Consider the following 12,030-nt stretch of genomic DNA (forward strand, 5'->3'; position numbering starts at 1 on the left):
TTGAGAGTTGCTTTGAGGATCCCATGCGGTCACTCTTCAGGAGAGTCAAACAGAAGCACAACTTGCAATTGGCCACCGTAAATACCTTTTCTCATAATTGGACACACCTGACTATGAAGTTCAAGACTTAATGAGCTAATCCAACCAATTTGGTGTTGCCAGTTAACAGTATTGTGCAGTTACATGCATTCAAATTAGCAAAATTACAAGGGTACCCACATTTTGGCACAGCCAGTTTTTCACATTTGATTTAATTTCATACAACTGAATACTGCGTCACTAAAAATCTTTGTTCAGAAAAAAACCCCAGTACTCAGATGTTCCTGGAAAATGAAAAGACATACCACTGTTGAAAGTGGAGTAAATTATTATGCAGGCTGCGAGGGGTTCCCAAACTTTTTCATATGACTGTACATATGCTCCATTTATTTTTGTTGTAGAGATTAGTGCTCCCTCTCACATAATAAAGTTGAAACAATAAAAAGGGTGGCGCCCTTAGACTTATCAGGGCTATGGAGTCGGGAATCACCAAAAATGTACCAACTCAGACTCCTATTAACGTTATATACAAGCACTGAAAATAAATCACATTCAAGAACTTTTATGACAGAGGATATGGCAGAAGCAATTCTGTTTCTAAGAACATTATTTTTATTAATTCTGGATTGTTTTTAACAGCTATTCTACAGGTTCAATTAATAAAGAAGTTGTTTTAGGTTTTCTAATTGCTTTTGGCTTATGTAGTTTAACTTAGAGTTGGTTTTGAATTACCAAAGGATGTGGTTTATATTTTTGAGCTTTGTCAGTGATAAAATGCCTTGTATGTTGTATACTTCAACATGGAAAACACATTAGTATATTAAAGGAACAGTAACGCCACAAAATGAGAGTGTTTAAAACTAATAATATACTGTTGGCATGCACTGGTAAAAGCAGTGTGTTTTCTAAATATAATAAATAAGCTTCTGTGTAGCCATGGGGGCTACAGATTAGCCCTGTCCAATACAATGGACTTCACAGCCATGGGACGGACACATTTTGCAACACTACTCTCTGGTTTCGAAGATGGGATGGTACACTTCAACATATCAAATAAAAATCTTTACCAATAGGTTACCTAGCTACAGAACTCCAATGTGTTCAACCATTCAAGGTCTTCATGGGGATGGGGGGGATCAGTAAAAGGCAGTCCTGCTCTCTGCACAGTGACAAGTCTGGAATTTAATTAGTAATAAAGTGTCTACACTATAAGACAGGTTCCAACCCTGTCAATGCAAACAGCATATAATGCAATGTATGTGCTGTGCCTAAAGCAGATATATAAATTAACAATTTTGTGGGGAATGGTATGAGATTTAAGCTCTAATACACCCCTTTGCCATTGGCTTCAGGATAAGTGCAAACACTAAGATTTGGGAAGATGTGTGACTAATCGTCTCTTCTTCGGTCGACTAATCTCCCCAAAAAGCCTTCCCGCCGGCTAGAATCTTAATCGCCGGAAGGATGGCACTAGGAGTGCTTTGTTTTCTGAAGTCACCCGAAGTCTCCTTGTGAGGGAACTTTGGCTGACTTCGGAAAACGAATCGCTTTGAGTGCCATCCTGCCAGCGATTTAGATTCTAGCCAACGGGAAGTCTTTTCGGGGAGATTAGTTGCCTGAAGAAGAGGCGATTAGTCACACATCTTCCCGAATCTTAGTGTTTGCACTTATCCTGAAGCCAATGGCAAAGGGGTGTATTAGAGCTTAAATCTCATACCATTCCCCACAAAATTGTTAATTTATATATCTGCTTTAGGCACAGCACATACATTGCATTATATGCTGTTTGCATTGACAGGGTTGGAACCTGTCTTATAGTGTAGACACTTTATTACTAATTAAATTCCAGACTTGTCACTGTGCAGAGAGCAGGACTGCCTTTTACGGATCCCCCCCATCCCCATGAATGGGCGATTAGTCTCCGGGCGACTAAATCTTCCCGAATCTTCGAGTGTGCCTGTGCCCTATATTCATAACATTGCAGTTTATCCTTTGTTCATCATACAAATTCTCCATAAACCCCAGTTAAACCAGTTAAAAATAGTCGATAGTGGTTTTCTTACTTGTTCCAATGTGTCTTTGAATTCCGATACAAGGATGGGAACATAATGGGCAAAATCTTAGCTGCATTATCACTGATTAAACTCATGATATACTCATTATTCCAATAATACAATGCTCTTTCTGCCACCTGAAAATATAATTAAATCAGAATTAATTGTACTTTTAATCCTTAACATAGTCTTAAAAAACAGACCATAAAAACTGGCTACACAAGCTCTGTCTGGAAGAATAGGACAGTGAATGTCCAGGGGCTTAAAGTAGTGTAATGTCACTTCTGATGGTGTCAATTTTATTTTTGAATTGCTCAGCAATATTTTGAGCAGGGACAGATGCACACAGAGGGGATAGACGAGTGCTATAGGTAGAAAAAGTTGTGCAGGTGTTAATGAGTGTAGTAAAATATGTTTGCTTGGATAGGGAAAGGTTGGTATTGAGAGCAGGGCATATTTGTAGTTTGAGAAGTCCGATATATAGTATAGATGGAATTTGTTCCAGCAACCCTTAAAGAAGAATTCAACCTGTAAAAAAAAAAAAACCCTAATTTTTTACTCACCCCTCAGTGCAGATTCTGGCCTCTGAGTTCACGGCAGCCATCTTCTTTCTTCTGTCTTTTTCGGAAGTTTAGGCGCATGCGCAGTTGGAGTAAATTTTCGGTCCTGGTCAAATGTGCATGCACCGAAAGTCGCGTAAATGTATCGGAAATTTTTCAGGACCGTAAATTTACTCCAACTGCGCATGCGCCAAAAATGCCATCAAGACATGAAGATTACCGGAGAAGAAGAAGATGGCTGCCGTGAACTACGAGGAAAGAATCTGCACGGAGGTGTGAGTAAAAAATTAGGGGCATTTCCCCGTGGGCAAACCCAACCAGGGTAGGGGGGAGGTTTTTTTTTTATTACGGGTTGAATTCTCCTTTCAGTGCACTTGAATGTCTTTTTACGCTGAACTGTTCCTTTTAAGTACAGGTACTTTATAAAAGTAATTTAGAAAATCATACCTGAAAGTGCGGACTTGAAACACACTTGGCTAGCTGCCGGAAAAGAGGCTCCATGACTTTTACAAACTCTGAAGGCTCTATGACATCTAAAATTTCTTCCAGCTCATTTAAAAACATGACTTCCTTTGGACTGTGGGTTTTCGGCCAGTATTTAAGCAATGCCATTACCACCTATAAAAGTAATGAAAATTCAAGGATATGAATAATTTTTTAAAGGTTAATCACGTTATTTATAACAGAACATGAATATTTTGGCAGTAGTGCCAGTGCTTATATAAGTAGCTTTGTATATTACAGACTTATTTAGCACAATTATTTATCCAAGGATAAATTATAGTTATAGATGAGTGAAATTTTATGTCAGTTTTCGCCCCAAAAAAACTACAATGGGTGAAAAATTTGCCACACGTAAAAAGCCCATAGACTTGAATGCATTTGCGAAATTTTTCCATTTCGTGAATTTTCAGCAAAACGAAAAGGGTCAGTTCGCCCATCACTAATTATAGCTAATATGAAAGGCATTGGAACATGCATCTTATATCTCTTAAGTTTGTTTTATACAAGGCCGTGAGAGATAGCACCTGCCAATCCGCTGTGCAGCTATCCATTTTTAAAATAGGTACGCAAAATATAGTGTAATAATTTTAAGTAAAAGGAAACTTTCACATTGCTTATAACTGCATAAAAATAAAACATCTACAAAATAATATTAGTATGATAGTATATTTTTCTACTTTTCCATCAGGCACTCTGAGCATTCTGGAACTGTGCATTGATCTCACTGATTTACAATTTCCATGCAAATGTAGAAAATCCTTCACTGGCAGCAACAATCATTGGCAGTGAAAGTATTAAAGACAAACACCAAACTGTAATTGCCAAGAAACTGTACAAGGAGACAAGACACAAGAGGCTTCTATATTTAGTATAGGTGATAACAATAGATAACAGTAGAAGTAAACAGGCCTCACCCAACACCAACTTCCAGTTAATAAAACAAAACTTTAAAATGAATAGTAGTCGACAGGAATAAGTGGTATAAGGTATGAGTGAGAGTGGGATGAAATGTGCAGTTATGATCTCAGAATTTGGGGGTATAACTGTAATTTGTACGTTTAAACATCTGGTCCATGTAATGTACCACAACAACAAATTTAAAAAAAAAAAAAAAAAAATAAGAAATCTACTTACTGGTTCAGTCAAGGTGCTGTCTTTTTCTAAAAACTGTACTACGCAATATGCCAGCTAAAAGAAAAAAAAAATACATTAGTGTGTCCATTATTGAAAGAAAGACTTATGTATCATCAGTTCAGTTACCAGAAGAATCTAATACTAGCTTTGATATTAATATGAGCAGTCTGACATAGTACAGAACACTCAGTAGCCAATTAGCAGTTAATTTCTATGGGTTGTACACAAACACAACATGTCAAGGTTTAATACAAGCGACATATTAGGGTTAAGGGCCTGAAACCACCTGTCACTGGTTTAGACTTGAACAGTTTCCATTATAGTCAATCGTAAGTAACAGATGCTGATGACCTTGTCTGAAAAATACCAGAGACTATGTCCCATTGAAAAAAAAAAACAAAAAACAAAAAAACATAGTGCAGATCTGAAAAAAATATATTTCCTTTGGGAAAAAACGATTCTTGATATGTAGAAATAAAATGTGACCGTGTTTAGAATATTATCTAAGTGCAATGGCACACAGTGTGATTTAACCCACCCAGGATAAATCTGCACCACTGTGGGCAGTAAGACTCTCGAAAATCCCCTCCCATTATCTTACATGTGGATGAAAGCAAGTAAAACTTATCACCCATGGTGATCTGGCTTAAAGGAAAACTATACCCCCAAAATGAACATTTTGGGAAGGCATTTTCAAAAGATTTGATGCCAGTGGTAGCACAGATTTACTGCAGGTTCTAGGAGCAGAGGTTGCAAGCTACACTCATTCGAATCCAGTACCATTAAATTCTGCTATTACCAATATTCCCTCTAATTTATATGTGCAAATAAAAAACAAAAAAAAAAAACCCTACAATTTAACCAAAATTGCTCCCAAAGGGGCAATAAAACCGATGGTGGTAGTGGTGGACAATTTAAGAATTAGAATTAAGAATAAGATTTTTTTTTTTATTGTAATTTACATTTTACACCATTATACATTGAAGAAAAAGTATATGTGCGTTTTAGGGAATTTCATCTTACCTGTGGGTGGTGGACACTGAGTGACTTCACTTTGTGTAAAGGTAATAACACCTTTAGTAAGAAAATTTTGTGCTCTTCTTTCAACGGTAATGCAAATCCATTGATTATACTGAAAGACATTAAACCAAACCCTAAAGAAAAAAATCTGTGCACAGGGTTTCATCTCAATCACAATTAGACTTTACCAACATGGGGAACTACTTTTTGCCAAACTATCATATTAAAATAAGCCACCTCAAATGCATTTTTAAGACACAACTTAAAAGGGTCCTACACTTGGAGTGGATTTATCAACATTCAAATCTTGGGTTTTACCACAATTCAAGTTTTTTTGTGCTAAAGCTGACAAACTAATTATAACTTTAAATCAAGTATTTATTAAAGGAACAGTAACATAAAAAAAAATGAAAGTCTTAAACTAAACTAAATATAATGTACTGGTAAAACTGGTGTGTTTAGAAACTCTACTATCGTTTATATAAACAAGCTGCTGTGTAGCCATGTGGAGAAACCATTCAAACCTGAAAAAGGAGAAAAAGCACAGGATACAAAGTAGATAACAGCTAAAGCTCTGTAGTATACGTATAGCTCTGTACTTGTATATGTAGTAGTGCACCCATTGCTACACAGCAGCTTGGTTATAGAAACTATACTTGTGTTTCTGAAGCAAACACCCCAGTTTTACCAGTGCAGGGCAATAGTATATATATTGTGATTCCTATTTCGTTTTGTACAGAAATATTGTCTTTTTATCATTTATGGCAGCAGCAAATTTTTCTGTGTTTTGTGCTCTTTGGTGTTTCTGTTCCTTTAAGATAAAAAACTTGGAATCTAAAAGCTTGTAAGTTCAGATAGAAGTCAGTGGGATTTGAGGATGTAATTTTTTTTGAGGTATTCAAGTTTTCAACGATTTTACATAATCAAGTTTTTGAATATTACGATTTTTTAACAAATAAGGTAACATGTGTTTTTTAAATTGTTAATTTGAAGTAGAAAAACTACAATTAAACAATTTGAAATTTGATCTATAAGGCCATTGATGTCTGCATGCAGTAGTATTTATGTGACTATAATTTATAATTAGATAGCTTAATATATAAGAGGAGAACACAAAGAACTGGGAAAAAAACCCTTAATTTTATCCTTACCTTCCAAGGATTTCCAATAGCTCTGCTATGCCATTATGGTGTTCTGTTTCATAAATAAACCTAAAACCAGGAAGGAGCATGGAAACATTTATGAAAAACAAAAAAGTGTCCAGTCAAAGTCTTATCGCAAGAACAGCAATTTTCCTTTTAATAATTGTACCTGTACTTCCATAGTCCAATGGTGACAATGTTGACCTCAAAACACAAATCTCACTCTTTAAATAATGCTATTATGCACAAATACAGACTGCAATTAAATTGTGTGCATGTTTCAAATGGAATGTAAATACAGATTGCTCTGCACAGTATAATTATAGCCCGCTGTGTGGCAGTCACAAATAAAAGAGGGCATAAGGCCACTGCACTACTTTTAGCAAAATATTTTATTTGCTTTACAGTGGTGCTGAACAATTTAGGTCTTTTTAATTTTGCATGGTATTTTGAAGAGATATATATACGATTTGTGTGCTGTGCAAAAATTTAATGCTTGTGGTTTATTTAGTTAAAATTGTAGTACCACCCTATATTATGGGGGTATGCATTTACCATGTTTAATGTGCTTATGTCTGCCTCAATATCCAGTTTGATACAAAAGAATTGGGTTTGCTTAGGAATAAGAATGTAAAACTGCAAATTAAAATGACTAAACATACCTATAAAATATATTATTGATCTGTTTCCTTATATAAGCTCTGAGGCCTAAAAATTTCCCGTAGATTCTGTGAAGTGTTGTTTTCAGAAAATCTCTCTCTCTTGGATCTTCACTGTCAAAGAGTTCCAGCAGCTATGGGAGAAAAAAAACAATGATGTAAAATAAAATGTTACAAAATGCTGCACTAAACACCTTGGCAAAATAAGACTTCTTTACCTGTAGCACAAATTTCTGATCAATGTATTTCTTTGCTACATTTGGTTGAAAATCTGGAGACTCCAAAAACCGGAGGAAAAATTCATAAACAAGCTGAAAAGCAAAACAAAAAGTTAATAACATTTAGGAAATCATAAAATAAATAATACCCATGAACACTGCTGGTCCCTAAGAATATATATATCACAAAGCAGATAGAATATAAATCTATTTAAAAGAACAGTAAATAATTGTTCAAATAGAGTTAGGGATTAATATCCACATACACTGCTAATAGAATACTTTTTGCAGCAGGTATTACAGGTATGGGATCCGTTACCCAAAAACCCGTTATCCAGAAAGCTCCGAATTATGCAAAGGCCATTTCCCATAGACTCAATTTTATTCAACTATTCCAAATTTTTAAAAATGATTTCCTTTCTCTCTGTAATAATAAAACAATACCTTGTACTTGATCCAAACTAAGATTTAACAAATCCTTACTGGAAGCAAAACCAGCTTATTGGTTTTATTTAATGTTTACATGATTTTCTAGTAGACGTAATGTATGAAGATCTAAATTACGGAAAGATCAGTTATCTGGAAAACCCCAGGTCCTGAGCATTCTGGATAACAGGTCCCATACTTGTATTTTGAATAAGGTACGTGATAAGTGAATGGTAGACACATGTGGCAGTTTATGGCATATGCTTTAGACGGAGAACAACTACATGCATCATCAGTCTAAGCATCATGGTGCATTCTACACTGGCATTTTCAGTTGTCAGTAGGGAATCCAATATTTTGGATTCGGCTGAATACCGAACCACATCCGAAGCCTATTTTGCATATGCAAATCAATGAGGGGAGGGAAAAAGAGTAATATTTGTTAACTTCCTTGTTTTGTTATAAAAAGTCACAATTTAAGGATTCCGAATCGGTTCGGCCAGGCACAAATGCTGAAAATGGCCGAATACCGAACCGAATCCTGGATTCGGTGCATCCCTACTTGTCAGAGAAGTGTGGGAAATTACCCACTGATGACAGGCATATCTGTAGGTCACCAAATTGTCGCAGGTTCCACTTAAGCCAACAATAATCAGTTTAAAGCCTGGGGAACCTAGGAAAGATTTTGCAAGTTTAATCTTTTGTGTTTTTCAGCACAGTGCCAAAGCACCTCAAGTCAACCCACTACCACATAGCACTGTTAATTAAAAAAAAACCACAAAAAAAAAAAAAACAGTACAAAATTAGAGGCTATTGTGCCTGTCTATGGGAGATGGCAGATGTGTCTGGTTCAACTCACAAAAATTACGGTTTAGAAAGAAAACTGGCCTGTGTGCCTAAAAAGAACTAAATATAGGCAAAGACAGATGGCTCTCTATACACGTATAATACAGAACTCTGTCTGTGACTGTTGCCACACTTCTATTTTGCATATCATGCATAGAAAAGAAATAAGTCTATAAAAATATATTTTCATAGTATTCACAAACTCACAAAAGCATTTTACACTCGTTTGAAAAGTTTTAGTCTAGGGCCATACAAGTTGTCTTTTGACCTAGGGAGAAATCAGGACGAGAACGTACCACTGCTGCTTTTCTCTCAATTGTACTTGCACACAAATACAATGCCTCTGCTTGGGTGCAGCCAGACACAGAGGATTTTGGTGCTGAAAAACACAAGATTCAGTGTTTCGTGGCGTAAACCATTGTATTGGCATGCACCCGAGCAGATGCAATGTATTCGGGTGACAGCAGAGCAGCAGCTTCTGGGCTTGTATTTCTCTACAAGCAGTGATCTTAAAGAAGCCATACACTATTAGATCCGCTCGTTTTGCCCACTAACGGCAGGGCGATATCGGGTTCATCCGGATAGGATTACAATGAAACGAAAGGGCACGACGGGTTGTAGGACCACATCAACTAGCCGATGCAGTTCTAGATTGAAGGAAAAAGTCAAACTTGCCCGATCGATATCTGACCAATTTTTGACCTGATATTGATCGGGGGAACCCATCTGAAGCCCCCACAAATGGGCGGATAAGCTGCCGAACCAGTATAAAGCAGTGATAATCGACCAGTGGCTCATGAGCAACATGTTGCTCACCAACCGCTTGGATGTTATTTTTTTATTTTTGAAGTCCTGGCTTGGAGGCAAGTTTTGGTTGTATAAAAACCAACTGTACTGCCAAATAGAGCCTCCTGTAGGCTGCCAGTTCACTTAGAGACTACCAAATAGGCAATCATGGCTCTTATTTAGTACCCCCAGGGGGTCCTAGCCATGCTAAACATAAAACTGTACCTGCAGGTGAGGCCATGCTGCTTCTAACGTTGGTTCATCTTCTTCTGGATCAAATTCTGCCCCTGTTGGATTGGAGGATGGTGGCAATGTTCGAAACATATTCACAGCAAACTAAAAATAAAAACAAAAAAAGCAATGTTAACTCTAGTTAAGAATAAATCATTGAGTACTTAAAGTTGTAAAAGAACTAGGTTTAATATAAATTATATTAAATATGACTACCAAGTCAAGCAAATTTTGCATGTTTCAACAGCATACAACTAAAATAAAGGGATACGGACACATTTCAATATTTCAGCAATGCAATCGACAAAAACATACCTTAAAAGTGAACATAATTTCAAGTAACTTTGCAATATACATCAATTAAAAAATATGCAGATTTTTCATGATTTTTAATGGTTTGGAACACTTCCATAAGCCTAGCCCCCTGCTAATCTGCCTGACTACTCTTACTTTGTATCAATAGCTAGCTGTCCTTAGCCTGCATCCTCCAAACTCCACAATTCCCTGCATAAATGATTTCAATAAGGAAAGGAACATCACAGTGCAATGCATTTTGGGTTATGTAGTTCCTACATGCTGTCTGTAAACTGTGGAGAAGTTGTTACAATTTGTAACATCAGTGTTTAGTCCCTCCTTCCCTGCCAGGATTTCAAATGATGCAGAAAGAGAAGACTGTTAAACAGCTGGGTTTCAGCATAGAAAATGGTATTTATTCATACTTTTTGAAGAAACAGGTAACTGTGATGGGTATATTATGGGTTTCTTTGTTACGAGGGCCATTTTATCAAATTTTGGTTTGGAACCTGGAGTTCCCCCTTTAATAATAATACTTCCCCTCATAAATTTCTGAACAGGTATGGGACATGGGGTTTTCCAGATAATGGATCTTTCCGTAATTTTGATCTTCATACCTTAAATCTACAAGAAAATCGTTTAAACATTAAATAATCCCCATAGGCTGGTTTTGCTTTCAAAAAAGATTAATTATATCTAAGTTTGGATCAAGTACAAGGCACTATTTTATCATTACAGAGTTTTTTAAATCTGGATTGCTAGTATAAATTGGAATCTATGAGAGACAGCCTTTACTTAATAGGGAGCTTTCTGAATAACGAGGTTCCAGATAACGGATCCCATACCTGTACCTAAAGGACTATATATCTACACAGTCAAAGCAATCAATTAGGAAAATCATTGAAGTGATAACATGGAGATCAGCCAATCGATGATCGCAAAGTCATCAGTCCCGCCCCTGACGTTACCCACCCCGCCGGGTCAGAACTAGAGATAGGCAGAGTAGGCACTTGCCTAGGACGCAAAGCTGGGGGGGGGACGCCAGGCAAGTACCTCTCTGTCGCCTACTCCATGTCTGCTCCCCTCTCTCCACGATTCTATTACAGATCTATTTGCGCTAATCTGTAATTTGCGTATGTGCGCTGAGTGGTATTTAGCGAATGTGCGCGTCCGGCCAGGTTGCCTAGGGCGCCTGGCTCTGCCGCCCGTCCACTCAACATCACTGGCCTGCCCACTGACCGTTTTCTACATCACATACAATAGACACATCCTTCTAAGGGAATTCTGCTCCAGCTCAAGTCTGCAGTTCATTCCAGGCAGACCTCACTTATATTTATTAGGTGCTGTATTTTGCATTAGTGTTAAAATCAGAGCAAACTGTTCAAGTGCATTGGCGCTTGTTGCAAGACGACAAGCTGCATATATAGGTGTCCCTCTGTGAATAGCATCAAGGCACCCACTACATTGCATCTTTCTAATACTAAGTCTATTTGGTACATACCTTTCAAAAGGACTTGGTTTTTATATTTGTGTAAGTCAAACCTTCTTGTATTAAAAAGATAATAACAGAAAATACTCAAATGTCTTCTTGGGCACAGCGGTCAACCCAACTAAAAGTAATTTATTATACACAAGACCCACTTGTACAACTTACCATGTGAACTACCTCAGGATAAATAGGTTCCGTTATCACATTGCGATTGTGTGTGATGTATTCTACCATCTCACTTAGTGCAGCTCGTTTAACTTCCTTCCATTTCAGGTCACTTAGAGGATCAGAAACGAAGTCAAAAAGAACGCAGCATTGGCGCAGTTTCTGAACAAACAGCTTTTCTTGTTCTGCTGGGGGCACATCTAAAAAGAACAAGGCAACGATTAAGGCACAATTGAAAGTTTGTTCATTTTGCTCACTTAACACAGATAGTAGCTATGTTGTACACAAGATTTTTAATGATGTCTGCTAGATATAAAATTGCCCTTACTGTGAAAGTATATGCTAATCACTGGAAAGGGATTTAAACAGTGTTGACCACTTTTAAGTAAATTTCTAGTAGGTTACAAAAATTCTAACTTTTTAGGCTCAGTCCGCACAAGCAGATTCGGGGAGGTTAGTTGCC

The 12,030-nt window shown here is 37.0% G+C and overlaps 1 protein-coding gene across 4 annotated transcripts in view; it reads right to left on the reverse strand.

Annotated features, from left to right (window-relative positions):
• Nucleotides 1–12,030, reverse strand: part of ppp2r5c.S (serine/threonine-protein phosphatase 2A 56 kDa regulatory subunit gamma isoform-like) — a 58,154-nt gene that overhangs the window by 8,510 nt on the left and 37,614 nt on the right. For all 4 annotated transcript variants that reach the window (XM_018232329.2, XM_018232330.2, XM_018232331.2 and 1 more), the window contains 9 exons: nucleotides 11,568–11,767; nucleotides 9,614–9,724; nucleotides 7,331–7,423; nucleotides 7,116–7,246; nucleotides 6,463–6,522; nucleotides 5,315–5,423; nucleotides 4,292–4,345; nucleotides 3,101–3,271; nucleotides 2,103–2,230 (listed from right to left, as the gene is read on the reverse strand). In XM_018232329.2, coding sequence (XP_018087818.1) covers nucleotides 2,103–2,230; nucleotides 3,101–3,271; nucleotides 4,292–4,345; nucleotides 5,315–5,423; nucleotides 6,463–6,522; nucleotides 7,116–7,246; nucleotides 7,331–7,423; nucleotides 9,614–9,724; nucleotides 11,568–11,767 — 1,057 coding nt within the window. The remainder of the gene's footprint in view (nucleotides 1–2,102; nucleotides 2,231–3,100; nucleotides 3,272–4,291; nucleotides 4,346–5,314; nucleotides 5,424–6,462; nucleotides 6,523–7,115; nucleotides 7,247–7,330; nucleotides 7,424–9,613; nucleotides 9,725–11,567; nucleotides 11,768–12,030) is intronic.

This window comes from Xenopus laevis, chromosome 8S (assembly GCF_017654675.1).
Source record: "Xenopus laevis strain J_2021 chromosome 8S, Xenopus_laevis_v10.1, whole genome shotgun sequence".
NCBI lineage: Eukaryota > Metazoa > Chordata > Amphibia > Anura > Pipidae > Xenopus > Xenopus laevis.